The sequence below is a fragment of the Oncorhynchus tshawytscha genome, linkage group LG24, assembly GCF_018296145.1.
Source record: "Oncorhynchus tshawytscha isolate Ot180627B linkage group LG24, Otsh_v2.0, whole genome shotgun sequence".
NCBI classification, from domain to species: domain Eukaryota; kingdom Metazoa; phylum Chordata; class Actinopteri; order Salmoniformes; family Salmonidae; genus Oncorhynchus; species Oncorhynchus tshawytscha.
Genome location: NC_056452.1, coordinates 30,030,819 through 30,052,516, shown reverse-complemented (window position 1 = coordinate 30,052,516; position 21,698 = coordinate 30,030,819). Strand labels below are relative to the sequence as shown.

General features: G+C 44.2%; 1 protein-coding gene across 2 annotated transcripts in view; it reads left to right on the top strand.

The window, feature by feature from the left end:
* sptlc3 (serine palmitoyltransferase, long chain base subunit 3) overlaps positions 1 to 21,698 on the top strand; it is a 113,999-nt gene that overhangs the window by 47,276 nt on the left and 45,025 nt on the right. For both annotated transcript variants that reach the window (XM_042305647.1, XM_042305648.1), the window contains one exon: positions 7,782 to 7,906. In XM_042305647.1, the coding sequence (XP_042161581.1) occupies positions 7,782 to 7,906 (125 nt within the window). The remainder of the gene's footprint in view (positions 1 to 7,781; positions 7,907 to 21,698) is intronic.

Here is a 21,698-nt window from a genome sequence, read left to right as displayed (position 1 = left end):
GAAGACATTCTGGATAAAAGCATCATTCTAAATTGTATGTATAAGAAGAGTTAATTGTCTAAGTTGTTTCGTCACTCATTCTTACAGCTCTTAAACCAGTCAGGCTGTGAGAATGAACTCTAAATACCTTCCCTTAGGGCTAAATCCTGACGTAACGTAAAATCGACATCCATATTTGGTTGATATTTAATTGAGTTGTCAACAAATGTGAATATTTTTTATGTTACCCCCTTTTTCCTCCACAATTTTGATCTTGTCTCATCGCTGCAACTCCACAACGGCGTCGAGAAAGGTGAACGTCGAGTCATGCGTCCTCTGGAACCCGCCAAACCGTGCTCCTTAACCCGGAAGCCAGCCGCATCAATGTGTTGGGACGAAACACTGTTCACACACTTGACGACCGAGGTCAGCCTGCAGGTGCCCGGCCCGCCACAAGGAGTCGCTAGAGCATAATGAGCCAAGTAAAGCCCTCCCCTAACCAAACCCGCCAAACCCGCCAAACCCTCCCCTAACCCGGATGACGCTGGGCCAATTGTGCGTCACCCTATGGGACTCCCGAACACAGCCGGTTGTGATACAGCCCAGGATCGAACCCGGGCTGTAGTGTCACCTCTAGCTCTGCGATGCAGTGCCTTAGAACGCTGCTCCACTCGGGAGGGCCCTAAACAATGTGAATTCTAGGTAAAAGAAGGTAAAGACAAAAATACATCAAAGTCTTTGAATGAAGAGATTGAGAGAAAACTGTCCAGTTTGAGTGTTTGTTGCAGCTCATTCCAGGCGCTAGCGGCAGCGAACTGAAAAGACGAGCGACCCAGTGATGTGTGTGCTTTGGGGACCTGCAGCAGAATGTGACTGGCAGAACGAGTGTGTTATGTGGAGAATTACAAACAATAAATAACAAACACTTATTTTTAATGAATATTACTAACAACAGATTAAACAAATTTTAATAAATATTATTAATCTACCATTTCTGTTCTTAACTCTGGGCAACATGGGCCTGGGAGGCTCACAGGGATATTGGTATCCACAGTAGTACACCAATTATTCATTTTATTAATACAATTATTTTTTAAACATACATGCACTGTACTGTACGCTTTAAAACCGCAAAGTTTTCTCTGCCTCATGGAACCATTTTATAGAATTGCAGGATATTATCTTTAAAGCTGCAACAACTAAACTGCAATTCACCTTCTCGTTTTACCAGCTCGCTTTGTGCTCAGTATCTTTAAAAACATGATCCAAAGTGATATTTAAGACCAACCAAAAGCTGGTTTAAGCGGTAACGCTACATTCTTTGAGTGGAAACACAGCCTATCCAGCTGTGACGCACACCACCCATATGAACATGGTACAAGAGAAGCCTAAGGTCCTTTTGGTGCCTGGATACTTCCTGTTTAGAAACATTTTTTTTAAAACATGTTTTTTTTTTCTCCCCATTTTGTTTTATTTGATTAAAAACCAAGCATAGCCTCCTCTCCTCTTTTTTTTAATCTGCCCCAAATCATTCACAAAGTAGACAAGACTGTGGATAAAGGGTTTGGCTCCTGAGACCGCTTGGAAATACATCTTAATCACCAAAGCTTTATTAAAATACCAAGTTTAAGAGGAGTAAAACAATGAGCTGACATTCTCTTTTTTATCTCTGCATTGAAGGCAGGCCCACATTATTTTAACTAGGCAGGGCCACATTATTTTAACTAGGCAGAGCCACATTATTTTAGTCAGGCAGGACCACATTATTTTAATCAGGCAGGACCACATTATTTTAGTCAGGCAGGACCACATTATTTTAGTCAGGCAAGACCACATTATTTTAGTCAGGCAGAACCACATTATTTTAGTCAGGCAGGTCTCGTTTTGGATGTGTGTAAAAACCCTCCATAGTGTGTTTTAATATTATTCCCCCCACGGGGAGAAAGTATGGAGCCTGTAAGTGGCCCATTTAAAACAAGTTGTTTTGTTTTAGAATTTCATTATAATTATTTGTTCTCTTTGGCCTCAATCAATAATTAATTGAATATTGTTTATTGACTACGTTTGGCATGTCCATGCTCAGCCATAATGCAATTTACAGTAGGCCTAGTCCCTATATCAGTGCGAATGCTATTGAAACCATGCAATAACTTAAAACGATGTGGATTACAAATGGGTTCAAGTTACCTTATTTAGCAAAGATAGAATGGGTCTATAAGTTGTTCCTGTAAGCCATTAAACAAACTATAAAGGTCTAACTGGGTGGCAGGGTAGCCTAGTGGTTAGAGTGGTGGATGAGTAACCAGAAGGTTGCAAGTTCAAATCCCAGAGCTGACAAGGTACAAATCTGTAGTTCTGACCCTGAACAAGGCAGTTAACCAACTTCTTCTTAACTGACCTGTTAAATAAAGGTAAAAATAAACTATAGGTGTAAAAAAAATGAAATGTACAGTACCTGTAAAAATATAGAATCATTAACTTTGGCCATAGACATTGCCTCTGTTTTTTTTCCAGGTGTAATAGTAGTATAATGCCCCAAATCCTTACAAATGCCCTCTCCAATCCTTACATCATATAGTTTGACAGGAAGAGGGTAATAAACAATATCTCCCTTCAGGGGGATCTGACCTGACCTCAACCCCTCCTTCGCCTAATCCACAGATATCCATACACTTCCCCTATAGCAATCATGTGACTTTCTCCCGTCCACCCAAAACATCCCAAAGCCATCTGTCTCCTACAGAGAATCATTATCTTCTGATGTAAAAAAAACAATCTCTTTCACTCCTTTAAATACTATTCTTCTGTTCCAAGTTTCACCCAGAATCGAACACTGTGAAATAAACACAAATTGCTTATTGGAAATTTGTGCCAGGCACACAAACAATTAACTTTTTCAGTGAATTTGAGTCACAGATGAAGACCGTAGGTTACTTAAGACAGAAACAATAGGAGTGAGGTTGGTCAGGGAGGATGGGTGGGTGTATAACACAGCTGTCTAGCATCCCATTATGTTGTGTGTACAAATCACGTCAAGAAGAACTTCAGAATTTTAGCAACAACTCAATACTTAACTACTGAACTAGCATGTCAGCTAACACTAAACTTTAACTACTTAGCTTGCATGTTAGCAAACCCTAACCTTTAACTTCTTAGCTAGCATGTTAGCTAACCCTATTGCGACCGTCAATCAAATGTTACGTTCCCCAGCAAAAGAAAATCCAAAATGTCACTTAAACAGAAGGGGGAACTGACAGAGTCACTGACAGAAACCTAAATGAAACAGGTGGTGTTTTAGGAGGGGTTCTGATAGACACTCATGGGGGTGTCCACTGAAAGTTGACTAGCAACAACAACTGGAACCTAAAAGACACCCACCATGAGTGCCCACTAAACTAAAGAACAACCCACCCCAAACTTCAAGACAGGAAGCAAACCAAAAACTTGAACAAAATGGAAACAGGGAAGATCAGACAAAGGAATGTTTTTCTAGAAATCAAATAGGGGAGCGCCAATGTAAGGTGTTGACCCTCCACATCTCGCAAGACAACTGGAGCACTGGGCCAGCCACTCTTAAATATCACGTAGGCCAGCACAGGTGAAACACATACTGACTAACGAGGTGGCACCAATCGGTGAGCCGTACATGCTAACGTGCTACTCATGCTAAAAGTCCAACCTCAAAACATAAATGGAAAAACCAAAACTTTTAACACAACTGAAACGTTGTATGTTCAAATCACGTCATGGACTAACTTTAGCATTTGAGCGAATTAGCAACAACAAATTACTTTTTAGCTACTTAGCTACCATATTACTTAAACTTAACCCCTAGCCTAGCTAAAGTTAACCACCCAGTTAACCTAGCTAGCTAACGTTAGCCACAACAAATTGGAATTTGTGTCATGTACATGAATGCATTATGAAGAAAGAAAATAATGTAATACACAGGAAATGCATTGTGAATAAATGTGTGTAGCGGACTAAGTAATTAATGTCTATTTCACAATAAGCTGTGATAGTCAGTTACCTATAAAGGCTTGAAAATCCCCCTGCTACTGTTTCCCAGGAGTGGCCTGGTCCCAGATCTGTTTATGCTGACCATAGGATTTGGCAAGACCGAACAAACAGATCTGGGACCTGGTTATCCCCAGGGGTGTTGGTGACTTTACACAACACTGGTCGTCAAGCTTGGGACTGGGACAGAGTGGGTTATGTTGCGAAGATGGAATAGTTATTTGGCGTTCTAGATCTAATGGATGAGGAATGATGACTTGGATTACTTGGCATTCTAGAATCTAGTGGACAAGTGATGATGACTAGGATTACTTGGCATTCTAGAATCTAGTGGACAAGTGATGATGACTTAGAATACTTGGCATTCTAGAATCTAGTGGACAAGTGATGATGACTGGGGTTACTTGGCATTCTAGAATCTAGTGGACAAGTGATGATGACTGGGGTTACTTGGCATTCTAGAATCTAGTGGACAAGTTATGATGACTGGGGTTACTTGGCATTCTAGAATCTAGTAGACAAGTAATGATGACTGGGGTTACTTGGCATTCTAGAATCTAGTGGACAAGTAATGATGACTGGGGATACTTGACATTCTAGAATCTAGTGGACAAGTGATGATGACTGGGTTGGGAGGCAGAGATCCATTTTACATGGCTGACCCCGGGTTAATCCAATAAATGTGTGTAGTGACATAATTGCCACTTGATTGAGGAAACTGAAGGGACTCTGGGCTTGTGCTGAGTAATGACTCCACAATCTCACTCTCCTTCCGTTCAAAAGAACTGAATGAGCCATAGGTGGAATACAGATTAGTATACAGGCCTGGCTGATTAAACATTCTAGCTTCAAAAGAGAACAGATGCAGATGACGCAGCCAGACATCGAGCCAGTCAGATTACAATGATGTCCTCCACGTGCCTCTTGACTGGACCTGGGCTTTGAGCCTGTGTGGTTGAGGAAGTGTATGAATTCAATGTTATTTGACACAGAGGCTGATGGAAGGCGCTGAATGGGAATGAAGAGGGTGCAGTGCTGCTTCGATGCATTCTGTTGATATAAACACGACGTGGTGTTCAATACCACAGTATGTCTGTCTCATACGCTCAATCAGTCATGATGTTGATATACACACCACTTGGTGCTAAGGGTGGGCGATATATAGAATTCATTTGAATGTATGTTTCAGCATGATATTCCAAATATCGCAAGAATGTAAAAAAAATGTGCAATAAGTATAAAACACAATTATATACAGTATAAGGAATTGGCAACTCGTGCTCATTCTGAGATAAGGTAGGCCAATTGATTTCAATTGGCATGCTGTTGAAACGGTTGAAATGGACAGAGGTGTGTTCATAACAATGCAGCTGTTCTACCTTGTTAAAAAGGGAAAGGGGATACCTATGATGCGTTGCTAATATGACTAAGATTGTGGTTTTGGCTTCTGGACAACGAAAGAAAGTTGATAGGGCAAAAACCCAGTAGAGCAGGAGAGACGTGGTATATGAGGAAGTCTTGGCAAAAGGCCTAGCTGACTATTGAGTTGCAGCTATCAGTGAACAGCATCTAAAGTATTTGTGAAGAGTATCATTTAAATGTTCAGACAAGAAGAAGGGTAAGGGTCTGTGGCGAAGATAGCTTATAGGCGCCTCTCTCTCCAGAACACATGCTCTCAGCTCTCCAGAACGCATGCACTCAGCTCTCCAGAACACATGCTCTCAGCTCTCCAGAACACATGCTAACAGCTCTCCAGAACACATGCACTCAGCTCTCCAGAACACATGCTCTCAGCTCTCCAGAACACATGCTCTCAGCTCTCCAGAACACATGCACTCAGCTCTCCAGAACACATGCTCTCAGCTCTCTAGAACACATGCTCTCAGCTCTCCAGAACACATGCTCTCAGCTCTCCAGAACACATGCACTCAGCTCTCCAGAACACATGCTCTCAGCTCTCCAGAACGCATGCTCTCAGCTCTCCAGAACACATGCTCTCAGCTCTCCAGAACACATGCACTCAGCTCTCCAGAACGCATGCACTCAGCTCTCCAGAACACATGCACTCAGCTCTCCAGAACACATGCACTCAGCTCTCCAGAACACGTGCACTCAGCTCTCCAGAACGAATGCTCTCAGCTCTCCAGAACGAATGCTCTCAGCTCTCCAGAACACATGCTCTCAGCTCTCCAGAACACATGCACTCAGCTCTCCAGAACACATGCACTCAGCTCTCCAGAACACATGCACTCAGCTCTCCAGAAGACATGCTCTCAGCTCTCCAGAACGCATGCTCTCAGCTCTCCAGAACACATGCACTCAGCTCTCCAGAACACATGCACTCAGCTCTCCAGAACACATGCACTCAGCTCTCCAGAACACATGCACTCAGCTCTCCAGAACACATGCACTCAGCTCTCCAGAACACATGCACTCAGCTCTCCAGAACACATGCATGCACTCAGCTCTCCAGAACACATGCTCTCAGCTCTCCAGAACACATGCACTCAGCTCTCCAGAACACATGCTCTCAGCTCTCCAGAACACATGCTCTCAGCTCTCCAGAACACATGCACTCAGCTCTCCAGAACACATGCTCTCAGCTCTCCAGAACACATGCAAGAATTGAAAAATGGTTAACATGATCAACAACCAACTTGACAGAGCTTTAAGAATTGTTTAAAGAATAAAGTACACATTTTGTAGAATCCAGCTGTGAAAAGCTCTTAAAGACTTACCAGAAAGACTCACAGCTTAAAGACTTACCAGAAAGACTCACAGCTTAAAGACTTACCAGAAAGACTCACAGCTTAAAGACTTACCAGAAAGACTCACAGCTGTGTTGACTTGTGTGTGAAAACTTATGTAAATCAGATTTTCATTTTTTCTTTCCAACAAATGTTTTAACATTTTTAAAAATGTTTTATTTTGGGAAATATGTGTAGATGGGGTGAATTTATATATATATTTTTTTTAATCCATTTTGAATTGAGGCTGTTACACAAAATGTGTAATGAGTCACACGGTGTGAATACTTTCTGAAGGCCCTGTAATTGTATGCAGGAATGAACTGGACATTAGTGAACTGCCAATCAGTTTGTCCAAAACATGCGGCAGACACACACCCATATATTTGAGGAGCTATAAATCTGTTAATCTCCCTGGATGGTGCGTGGACCATATTTCATAGATATTGGACGGGATCATCCTCTGCATTTGAATGAACAAATTATTGAACTGCCACTCACCTTGGTCCAAGAACATGTGGTAAACACCATAATGCTCGTACCCACCGGTCCCCTCTCCCGACCTCTTCTCCCCAAAACGCTTAGATGCAGATCTGAAAAGTGGAAACAATATGTTAGAAGCTCCACTACTACAGTGCTTCCACCTGTCCAGGACCTTCTGACATTAGGGCCAAGGGGAAGGAGTAAGGAGGGAATTACACTCGTAGGGGGAATTAAATGTATTATTTAGAGGCTTAAAGGGGTTCTCTGGCTGTCCCCTTATCAAAACCCTTTGAATAATCTTTTTTGTTTCCAGGGTTTTACCTGGAACCCAAAAAGTTTCAACCTGGAACCCAAAAGGGTTCTCTTACGGGGTCATCTGAAGAACCCATTTGGGTTTCAGGTAGAAACTTTTTGGGTTCCAGGTAGAACCCTTTTTTTCTTAGTTTCGGACTGACTGTAAGAGCAATCAAATTGATCACTTGAAACAGCAGCAAACAGTGACAGGAAATGGATATGAATTTTATTTTTGTTTCTCTTTCTCATTTCTCTGTCCAGGTAACCTGGCTATTCATGAGGAGTTGGAACAGCTTGTAGCCACCTTCCTGGGGGTAGAGTCCTCCATGATCTTCGGCATGGGCTTTGCTACCAACTCTATGAACATACCGGCACTGGTCGGAAAGGTGGGTCTTTATCATCTAGCCTGGCTAAACCAGATTGAAACAATGTTCAGCGTGTGTGGCGAAATCCTGCACGGAACATTCAGCGTGCGCTGCCACTTTAAGAGCACCCTGCCACTTTAAGAGCGCTCTGCCACTTTAAGAGCGCCCTGCCACTTTAAGAGTGCCCTGCCACTTTAAGAGCGCGCTGCCACTTTAAGAGCGCCCTGCCACTTTAAGAGCGCCCTGCCACTTTAAGAGCACCCTGCCACTTTAAGAGCGCGCTGCCACTTTAAGAGCGCCCTGCCACTTTAAGAGCACGCTGCCACTTTAAGAGCGCCCTGCCACTTTAAGAGCGCGCTGCCACTTTAAGAGCGCCCTGCCACTTTAAGAGCGCGCTGCCACTTTAAGAGCGCATCAGCAGTCAGGAAGTAGGAGATTAAGAGCTCTTGCTGCTCTCTGTGTGGCGCGTGGAGCTCTCGGTTGGCATGGCAGTTGGACAGTATGTGCAACTCTGCAGAAGTCTTGTTTATTTTAAGCGTGCTTAGTTGTGTAAAGTGTTTTTAAGTCGATCGGAGGTGTTACCGGCGATAGGTCGTGGTTGTAATCTTTTGGGTCCGCTCCTGTCATTATGTGCATGGAGTAAAAGCAACATTGTCGCAAAGCTTTGAAACACAAACCAACAAACCATCAGGTGTGTCAGACGGACAGACAATGCAACTGCAAGCACTTTTTGGACATTTTAAGGCCTTTCTTTTGTGTATGAACAAACCCTCCCGACACCCAATCATACCCCCCTGCACTCCTCCACTGGGAGGTAACACAGATTATTTTAAATCCTCTATTGTTGATGACTGGGTTCTTTCTTGTCAATTGTTTCTATGAAGTTGCCGTTAAAATGCTCTGCCATTATTGTATGAGGTATTCTTGGTTGGGTTACCCCTGTGCTATGACGTGTGTTTTATATGGTGTGTCTTATATTTTCTCTCCACTGCCTATCTGGCCAACTGGCCAACCGGCTACTCTCTAGTCTCCACTGGCCAATAGGTTACTCTAGTCTCTACTGGCCAACCGTTTACTCTAGTCTCTACTGGCCAATAGGTTACTCTAGTCTCTACTGGCCAACAGGCTACTCTAGTCTCTACTGGCCAACAGGCTACTCTCTAATCTCTACTGGCCAACAGGTTACGCTCTAGTCTCTACTGGCCAACAGGTTTCTCTAGTCTCTACTAGCCAACAGGCTACTCTCTAGTCTCCACTGGCCAACAGGCTACTCTAGTCTCTACTGGCCAACAGGCTACTCTCTAGTCTCTACTGGCCAACAGGCTACTCTAGTCTCTACTGGCCAACAGGCTACTCTAGTCTCTACTGGCCAACAGGCTACTCTAGTCTCTACTGGCCAACCGGCTACTCTAGTCTCTACTGGCCAATAGGTTACTCTAGTCTCTACTGGCCAACAGGCTACTCTAGTCTCCACTGGCCAACAGGCTACTCTAGTCTCTACTGGCCAACAGGCTACTCTCTAATCTCTACTGGCCAACAGGTTACGCTCTAGTCTCTACTGGCCAACAGGTTTCTCTAGTCTCTACTGGCCAACAGGCTACTCTCTAGTCTCCACTGGCCAACAGGCTACTCTAGTCTCTACTGGCCAACAGGCTACTCTCTAGTCTCTACTGGCCAACAGGCTACTCTAGTCTCTACTGGCCAACAGGCTACTCTAGTCTCTACTGGCCAACAGGCTACTCTAGTCTCTACAGGCCAACAGGCTACTCTAGTCTCTACTAGCCAACAGGCTACTCTCTAGTCTCCACTGGCCAACAGGCTGCTCTAGTCTCTACTGGCCAACAGGCTACTCTCTAGTCTCTACTGGCCAACAGGCTACTCTCTAGGCTCTACTGGCCAACAGGCTACTCTCTAGTCTCTAATGGCCAACAGGCTACCCTATAGTCTCCACTAGCCAACAGGCTACTCTCTAGTCTCCACTGGTCAACAGGCTACCTTCTAGTCTCCACTGCCCAAACGGCTACTCTCTAGTCTCCACTGGCCAACAGGCTACCCTCTAGTCTCCACTGGCCAACAGGCTACTCTCTAGTCTCCACTGGCCAACAGGCTACTCTCTAGTCTCCACTAGCCAACAGGCTACTCTCTAGTCTCCACTGGTCAACAGGCTACTCTCTAGTCTCCACTAGCCAACAGGCCACTCTCTAGTCTCCACTGGCCAAACGGCTAGTGGTCTACAGTAATCCACTACCCTATAGACCCTGGTCTACAGTAGTCCATTACCCTATAGACCCTGGTCAACAGTAGTCCACTACCCTGGTCAACAGTAGTCCACTACCCCATAGACCCTGGTCAATAGCAGTCCACTACCCTGTCAACAGTAGTCCACTACCCTATAGACTCTGGTCAACAGTAGTCCACTACCCTGGTCTACAGTAGTCCACTACCCTATAGACCCTGGTCAACAGTAGTCCACTACCCTATAGACTCTGGTCAACAGTAGTCCACTACCCTGGTCTACAGTAGTCCACTACCCTATAGACCCTGGTCAACAGTAGTCCACTACCCTGGCCAACAGTAGTCCACTACCCTGGCCAACAGTAGTCCACTACCCTGGCCAACAGTAATACCCCCCATACAGTAATAACCCCCATACAGTAATAACCCCCATACAGTACAGTAATAACTCCATACAGTAATAACCCCATACAGTAATAACCCCCATACATACAGTAATAACCCCCATACAGTACAGTAATAACCCCCATACAGTGCAGTAATAACCCTATACAGTAATAACCCCCATACAGTACAGTAATGACCCCCATAAAGTACAGTAATAACCCCTTACAGTAATAACCCACATACAGTAATAACCCCCATACAGTAATAACCCCCATACAGTACAGTAATAACCCCATACAGTAATAACCCCATACAGTAATAACCCCCATACAGTACAGTAATAACCCCATACAGTAATAACCCCCATACAGTACAGTAATAACCCCATACAGTAATAACCCCCATACAGTAATAACTCCCATACGGTACAGTAATAACCCCATACACTAATAACACCCATACAGTAATTACCTCCATACAGTACAGTAATAACCCCCACACAGTACAGTAATAACCCCCATACAGTAATAAGCCCCATACAGTAATAACCCCATACAGTACAGTAATATCCCCATGCAGTACAGTAATAACCCCCCATACAGTACAGTAATAATCCCGTACAGTACAGTAATATCCCCATACAGTACAGTAATATCCCCATGCAGTATAGTAATAACCCCCATACAGTACAGTAATAACCCCGTACAGTACAGTAATAACCCCATACAGTACAGTAATAACCCCCATACAGTAATAACCCAATACAGTAATATCCCCCATACAGTACAGTAATAACCCCCATACAGTACAGTAATAATCCCGTACAGTACAGTAATATCCCCATACAGTACAGTAATATCCCCATGCAGTATAGTAATAACCCCCATACAGTACAGTAATAACCCCGTACAGTACAGTAATAACCCCATACAGTACAGTAATAACCCCCATACAGTAATAACCCAATACAGTAATATCCCCCATACAGTACAGTAATAACCCCCATACAGTAATAACCCCCATACAGTAATAACACAATACAGTAATATCCCCCATACAGTACAGTAATAAACCCGTAACCCAATTAATTAAAATCTTAATTAAACATAACAGTAGCCAGGGGCATGCAGGCGGGGGACAGGGAGGCTGAGGGCAGTCTGGACACACACACACACACACACACACACACACACACACGCACACACGCACACGCACACACACACACACGCACACACACACGCACACGCACACGCACACACGCACACACACACACGCACGCACACACGCACGCACACACACACACACACACACACACACACACACACACGCACACACACACACACACACACACACACACACACACACACACACACACACACACACACACACACACACACACACACACAGGCAGTGATTAGCGGAGGAGGGCAGGGGACCACTCCAGGGCCTGATTACCCCATGCGCTGCCCTGCTCTGCTGGCACACAAACCCAGCTAATGTATTTAATTAATAAATGCATTTTATTTTGGAGCGATATTGCGTGGCACCAGCCCAGCTCACACGGAATGGCCAGGGGTTACCGTGGGAAACGTAGCAGTACAGCTGTCACTGATTGGACTGGATGGGAAGAGGCAGTTTGGGGTATTAGTGACAAGGACGAGGTCATGGGGCTGGTTTATACATCTCAAGTGGTTGAGTAGCCCTAGGAGGCAGGCATAGATGGCCATGGCTTCCCCCTGCAGGGACTGGATGGTTTGTACGGAGGCCTCAAGCATGGTGTTCTACTGGGAATGGATATATCACCAGGCTAGGTCTCTGTCCACAGGGACTGTCTTTATTACCAGGCTAGGTCTCTGTCCACAGGGACTGTCTATATTACCAGGCTAGGTCTCTGTCCACATGGACTGTCTATATTACCAGGCTAGGTCTCTGTCCACAGGGACTGTCTATATTACCAGGCTAGGTCTCTGTCCACATGGACTGTCTATATTACCAGGCTAGGTCTCTGTCCACAGGGACTGGCTATATTACCAGGCTAGGTCTCTGTCCACATGGACTGTCTATATTACCAGGCTAGGTCTCTGTCCACAGGGACTGTCTATATTACCAGGCTAGGTCTCTGTCCACAGGGACTGTCTATATCACCAGGCTAGGTCTCTGTCCCAGCCAAGGCAGAGCCAGAATGACAGGTCTGACTACAGTACCCAGCAGCACCAGGCTAGACAGGTCTGACTACAGTACCCATCATCACCAGGCTAGACAGGTCTAACTACAATACCCATCAGCACCAAACTAGACAGGTCTGACTACATTACCCATCAGCACCAAACTAGACAGGTCTGACTACAGTACCCATCAGCACCAAACTAGACAGGTCTGACTACAGTACCCATCAGCACCAAACTAGACAGGTCTGACTACAGTACCCATCAGCACCAAACTAGACAGGTCTGACTACATTACCCATCAGCACCAAACTAGACAGGTCTGACTACATTACCCATCAGCACCAAACTAGACAGGTCTGACTATATTACCCATCAGCACCAAACTAGACAGGTCTGACTACAGTACCCATCAGCACCAAACTAGACAGGTCTGACTACATTACCCATCAGCACCAAACTAGACAGGTCTGACTACAGTACCCATCAGCACCAGGCTATACAGGTCTGACTACAGTACCCATCAGCACCAGCCTAACAGGTCTGACTACAGTACCCAGCAGCACCAGGCTAGACAGGTCTGACTACAGTACCCATCATCACCAGGCTAGACAGGTCTGACTACAGTACCCAGCAGCACCGCACTATACAGGTCTGACTACAGTACCCATCATCACCAGGCTAGACAGGTCTGACTACAGTACCCATCATCACCAGGCTAGACAGGTCTGACTACAGTACCCATCATCACCAGGCTAGACAGGTCTGACTACATTACCCATCAGCACCAGGCTAGACAGGTCTGACTACAGTACCCAGCAGCACCAAACTAGACAGGTCTGACTTCAGTACCCATCAGCACCGAACTATACAGGTCTGACTACATTACCCATCAGCACCGAACTATACAGGTCTGACTACAGTACCCATCATCACCAGGCTAGACAGGTCTGACTACAGTACTCATCAGCCCCAGGCTAGACAGGTCTGACTACAGTACCTATCAGCACCAAACTAGACAGGTCTGACTACAGTACCCAGCAGCACCAGGCTAGGTCTGATCTGACTACATTACCCATCAGCACCAGGCTAGACAGGTCTGACTACAGTACCCAGCAGCACCAAACTAGACAGGTCTGACTTCAGTACCCATCAGCACCGAACTATACAGGTCTGACTACAGTACCCATCAGCACCAAACTAGACAGGTCTGACTACAGTACCCATCAGCACCAAACTAGACAGGTCTGACTACAGTACCCATCATCACCGAACTATACAGGTCTGACTACAGTACCCATCATCACCAGGCTAGACAGGCCTGACTACAGTACCCATCAGCACCGAACTATACAGGTCTGACTACATTACCCATCAGCACCGAACTATACAGGTCTGACTACAGTACCCATCATCACCAGGCTAGACAGGTCTGACTACAGTACTCATCAGCCCCAGGCTAGACAGGTCTGACTACAGTACCTATCAGCACCAAACTAGACAGGTCCGACTACAGTACCCAGCAGCACCAGGCTAGGTCTGATCTGACTACATTACCCATCAGCACCAGGCTAGATAGGTCTGACTACAGTACCCAGCAGCACCAAACTAGACAGGTCTGACTTCAGTACCCATCAGCACCGAACTATACAGGTCTGACTACAGTACCCATCAGCACCAAACTAGACAGGTCTGACTACAGTACCCATCAGCACCAAACTAGACAGGTCTGACTACAGTATCCATCAGCCCCAGGCTAGACAGGTCTGACTACAGTACCCATCAGCCCCAGGCTAGTCACCAAACTAGAGTGGCAGCAGTTGTACCAGGGACAGGCCGACTGAACTGGTCCTCCAGGCCAAGACATGGAAGCCTCTCTGCCCTCCCTATGTATCCCTGGCTGCCACTGAGACACATTCATCTAAAGCCCAAGTTGAGAAGACAGACGAATCAATAAGGCATGAGAACCCGGGAACTATCGTATGAATAACTCCCGATTTAAGGGCTGTTCTTAGGCCCGAGGCGAAACTAAGGAGGGTGTCTGTCACGATAAATCCGGATTCGATGGCCTTACTGCTTTTGTAAAATGGCTGCCAACACATTAAAAAAAAAGATTAACAACAGGTTTTCATTAATGTTATTTTACTGAGTAAATTTGTTTTTATTTCATCCTTCCACCAGATTATATAGTTTGGGCGAAAGCCAGTTGTTATTTCTGAAGTTGCTAGCCGAACAGGCTGGTCGGTAGTTACTATGCTAAATAAATCATTGACGTGTAGCTAGCTAGCAGAGGTAAAATACTGACGAGAGACAAGAAATAAGAAATAATGATTTTTATAAATAGGCAACAACCAGATGATTAGCGAGTCCATAGGATAGCTATCGAGGCTAGCTAGGCTACTTCTCCCTTTGCTTGCGAAAGCTAACACATAATCACATGAAGCAGATGAAATGACCTGCGTGTATTTTCACTAGTTTCTTTTCCCACTCTTATTTTCTATTGCCATTTCCTTGGATATATCCTATTATAATGATCCTGATAAATTAAATGTGCCTTGCCCAGAGAAGCTGTCACTCGTTACGTTCATATGCATGTTACGGTGGAGAGATTACAAACAAATAAACATATTGCGCAGGTCGGAGAGGCAGACCGCAACGTTTAGACAAACCCCAATGCTAGGGTAAGTAGCATGGGGAAATATTGTCTAAATGCTAAGGGGAGATTCAGTTTGTAAATTGCCTGGCTGGGCTATGGGACAGTGAATGCGCATTGATAAATCAAATGGAACTGTTAATAGGTATTATCCCGGAATTGTGGCGAATAACGCCCTGCTATCAACCAATTAGCATCCAGGGTTCAAACAACACATTTTATAATTTTATAATTTACACACCCCCTCCACCCCTTATACGTTTGTATGCCCATATATGGTAATAAGTCACACCAAAGATTTGAGGGCACCGATCAAGAGCCAAGATACTCAACTTTCTGCAGACACTTTGATTTTGCAGATAAAGGCTATCGTTCTCACACCAGACTGAACGGAATAAAAACAAAATCACATAGGGTCTCCAAATATGGCGTCTTTCCGTTTAAGAGGTTTTAAGAAGCCTAATATGTAAATAATGCTTACGTTCACCCATGTCAGCTCTCTGTCTTCAAGTGTTTAATGAAACTTTAGGGACATTATAAACAGGGGTTGTGTTGTTGAGGATGGTTGTAATTGAGTTTGCAGACCTAGTAACGTACCCTGTGATCTCAGATCTTCTTGTGCTGTAAAGCCAATTCCTACCATCGTTGTTTATGCATAGGAGTTGGCTATTCAGCACCAACAGACCTGGGACAAAAGACCCCAGCCACCCCCAGTCTTAGACTGTTCTCTCTTCTACCCGGACTATTTGCATTGTGTGCCTCCCCCCAGCCCCTCTTTTACGCTGCTGCTACCCTCTGTTCATCATATCTGCATAGTCACTTTAACGATACCTACATGTACATACTACCTCAATCAGCCTGCCTAACAGGTGTCTGTATAGAGCCTTATGACTAACACGTGTCTGTATAGAGCCTTGCTACTAACAGGTGTCTGTATAGAGCCTTATTACTAACAGGTGTCTGTATGGAGCCTTGCTACTAACATGTGTCTGTATAGAGCCTTGCTACTAACAGGTGTCTGTATAGGGCCTTGCTACTAACAGGTGTCTGTATAGAGCCTTGCTACTAACAGGTGTCTGTATAGGGCCTTGCTACTAACAGGTGTCTGTATAGAGCCTTGCTACAAACATGTGTCTGTATGGAGCCTTGCTACTAACAAGTGTCTGTATGGAGCCTTGCTACTACAGGTGTCTGTATGGAGCCTTGCTACTAACAGGTGTCTGTATGGAGCCTCTACTAACAGGTGTCTGTATGGAGCCTCTACTAACAGGTGTCTGTATAGAGCCTTGCTACTAACAGGTGTCTGTATAGAGCCTTGCTACTAACAGGTGTCTGTATGGAGCCTCTACTAACAGGTGTCTGTATAGAGCCTTGCTACTAACAGGTGTCTGTATGGAGCCTTGCTACTAACAGGTGTCTGTATGGAGCCTTGCTACTAACAGGTGTCTGTATAGACTAACAGGTGTCCTATAGAGCCTTGCTACTAACAGGTGTCTGTATAGAGCCTTGCTACTAACAGGTGTCTGTATAGAGCCTTGCTACTAACAGGTGTCTGTATGGCCTTCTACTAACAGTCCTTGGAGCCTCTACTAACAGGTGTCTGTATGGAGCCTCTACTAACAGGTGTCTGTATAGAGCCTCTACTAACAGGTGTCTGTATGGAGCCTCTACTAACAGGTGTCTGTATGGAGCCTTGCTACTAACAGGTGTCTGTATGGAGCCTTGCTACTAACAGGTGTCTGTATGGAGCCTTGCTACTAACAGGTGTCTGTATGGAGCCTTGCTACTAACAGGTGTCTGTATGGAGCCTCTACTAACAGGTGTCTGTATGGAGCCTTGCTACTAACAGGTGTCTGTATGGAGCCTCTACTAACAGGTGTCTGTATGGAGCCTTGCTACTCTTTTTTTCTTTCTACTGTTGTTTTATTTCTTTACTTATCTACCTACCTACGCACACACACACACACATAACTTTTTTTTGGCACCATTGGTTAGAGCCTGTAAGTAAAGCAGGTCTACTACACCTGTTGTACTAGGCGCACGTGACAAATAAACTTTGATTTGCTTTGATTTGAGACTACACCTAATCTAAACAACACCAACAGACTATACCTAATCTATACAGCACCAACAGACTACACCTAATCTATACAGCACCAACAGACTACACCTAATCTATACAGCACCAACAGACCTGGGACAACATACTACACCTAATCTAAACAACACCAACAGACCTGGGACAACAGACTACACCTAATCTATACAACACCAACAGACTACACCTAATCTATACAACACCAACAGACTACACCTAATCTATACAACACCAACAGACTACACCTAATCTATACAGCACCAACAGACTACACCTAATCTATACAGCACCAACAGACTACACCTAATCTATACAGCACCAACAGACTACACCTAATCTATACAGCACCAACAGACCTGGGACAACAGACTACACCTAATCTATACAGCACCAACAGACTACACCTAATCTACAGCAAACAGACACTAATCAACAGACCTACACCTAATCTATACAGACCAACAGACTACACCTAATCTATACAACACCAACAGACTACACCTAATCTATACAGCACCAACAGACCTGGGACAACAGACTACACCTAATCTATACAGCACCAACAGACTACACCTAATCTATACAGCACCAACAGACTACACCTAATCTATACAGCACCAACAGACTACACCTAATCTATACAGCACCAACAGACTACACCTAATCTATACAGTACCAACAGACTACACCTAATCTATACAGCACCAACAGACTACACCTAATCTATACAGCACCAACAGACTACACCTAATCTATACAGCACCAACAGACTACACCTAATCTATACAGCACCAACAGACCTGGGACAACAGACTACACCTAATCTATACAGCACCAACAGACTACACTTAATCTATACAGCACCAACAGACTACACCTAATCTATACAGCACCAACAGACTACACCTAATCTATACAGCACCAACAGACCTGGGACAACAGACTACACCTAATCTATACAGCACCAACAGACTACACCTAATCTATACAGCACCAACAGACTACACCTAATCTATACAGCACCAACAGACATGGGACAACAGACTACACCTAATCTATACAGCACCAACAGACTACACCTAATCTATACAGCACCAACAGACATGGGACAACAGACTACACCTAATCTATACAGCACCAACAGACTACACCTAATCTATACAGCACCAACAGACTACACCTAATCTATACAGCACCAACAGACTACACCTAATCTATACAGCACCAACAGACCTGGGACAACAGACTACAACTAATCTAACAGGTGTCTGTAATCTATACAGCACCAACAGACTACACCTAATCTATACAGCACCAACAGACTACACCTAATCTATACAGCACCAACACAGACTACACCTAATCTATACAGGACCAACAGACTACACCTAATCTATACAGCACCAACAGACTACACCTAATCTATACAGCACCAACAGACATGGGACAACAGACTACACCTAATCTATACAGCACCAACAGACTACACCTAATCTATACAGCACCAACAGACTACACCTAATCTATACAGCACCAACAGACTACACCTAATCTATACAGCACCAACAGACTACACCTAATCTATACAGCACCAACAGACTACACCTAATCTATACAGCACCAACAGACTACACCTAATCTATACAGCACCAACAGACTACACCTAATCTATACAGCACCAACAGACTACACCTAATCTATACAGCACCAACAGACTACACCTAATCTATACAGCACCAACAGACTACACCTAATCTATACAGCACCAACAGACTACACCTAACTATACAGCACCAACAGACTACACAGCACCAACAGACTACACCTAATCTATACAGCACCAACAGACTACACCTAATCTATACAACACCAACAGACTACACCTAATCTATACAGCACCAACTACACCTGGCACCAACAGACTACACCTAATCTATACAGCACCAACAGACTACACCTAATCTATACAGCACCAACAGACTACACCTAATCTATACAGCACCAACAGACCAACAGACTACACCTAATCTATACAGCACCAACAGACTACACCTAATCTATACAGCACCAACAGACTACACCTAATCTATACAACACCAACAGACTACACCTAATCTATACACAGCACCAACAGATTAAACAATCTATACAGCACCAACAGATTACACCTAATATATACAACACCAAAAGACTGCACCTAATCTATACAACACCAACAGACTACACCTAATCTATACAGCACCAACAGACCTGGGACAACAGACTACACCTAATCTATACAGCACCAACAGACCTGGGACAACAGACTACACCTAATCTATACAGCACCAACAGACTACACCTAATCTATACAACACCAACAGACTACACCTAATCTATACAGCACCAACAGACTACACCTAATCTATACAGCACCAACAGACTACACCTAATCAACAGACTACACCTAATCTATACAGCACCAACAGACTACTAATCTATACAGCACCAACAGACTGGGACAACAGACTAACCTATACAGCACCAACAGACTACACCTAATCTATACAACACCAACAGACTACACCTAATCAACACTACACTAACCAACACCAACAGACTACACCTAATCTATACAACACCAACAGACTACACCTAATCTATACAGCACCAACAGACTACACCTAATCTATACAGCACCAACAGACTACACCTAATCTATACAGCACCAACAGACTACACCTAATCTATACAGCACCAACAGATTACACCTAATATATACAACACCAAAAGACTGCACCTAATCTATACAACACCAACGGACTACACCTAATCTATACAACACCAACAGACTACACCTAATCTATACAGCACCAACAGACCTGGGACAACAGACTACACCTAATCTATACAGCACCAACAGACCTGGGACAACAGACTACACCTAATCTATACAGCACCAACAGACTACACCTAATCTATACAACACCAACAGACTACACCTAATCTATACAACACCAACAGACTACACCTAATCTATACAGCACCAACAGACTACACCTAATCTATACAACACCAACAGACTACACCTAATCTATACAACACAAACAGACTACACCTAATCTATACAGCACCAACAGACTACACCTAATCTATACAGCACCAACAGACTACACCTAATCTATACAGCACCAACAGACCTGGGACAACAGACTACACCTAATCTATACAGCACCAACAGACTACACCTAATCTATACAGCACCAACAGACTACACCTAATCTATACAGCACCAACAGACTACACCTAATCTATACAGCACCAACAGACTACACCTAATCTATACAACACCAACAGACTACACCTAATCTATACAGCACCAACAGACTACACCTAATCTATACAGCACCAACAGACTACACCTAATCTATACAGCACCAACAGACTACACCTAATCTATACAGCACCAACAGACTACACCTAATCTATACAGCACCAACAGACTACACCTAATCTATACAGCACCAACAGAGACAACAGACTACACCTAATCTATACAGCACCAACAGACTATCTATACAGCACCAACAGACTACACCTAATCTATACACACCAACATCTAATACAACACCAACAGACTACACCTAATCTATACAACACCAACAGACTACACATAATCTATACAGCACCAACAGACTACACCTAATCTATACAGCACCAACAGACTACACCTAATCTATACAGCACCAACAGACTACACCTAATCTATACAACACCAACAGACTACACCTAATCTATACAACACCAACAGACTACACCTAATCTATACAGCACCAACAGACTACACCTAATCTATACAGCACCAACACCTACAATCTATACAACACCAACAGACTACACCTAATCTATACAGCACCAACAGACTACACCTAATCTATACAGCACCAACAGACTACACCTAATCTATACAGCACCAACAGACTACACCTAATCTATACAGCACCAACAGACCTGGGACAACAGACTACACCTAATCTATATACACTAATCTATACAACACCAACAGACTACACCTAATCTATACAACACCAACAGACTACACAGAATCTATACAGCACCAACAGACTACACCTAATCTATACAGCACCAACAGACTACACCTAATCTATACAGCACCAACAGACTACACCTAATCTATACAGCACCAACAGACTACACCTAATCTATACAGCACCAACAGACTACACCTAATCTATACAGCACCAACAGACTACACCTAATCTATACAGCACCAAC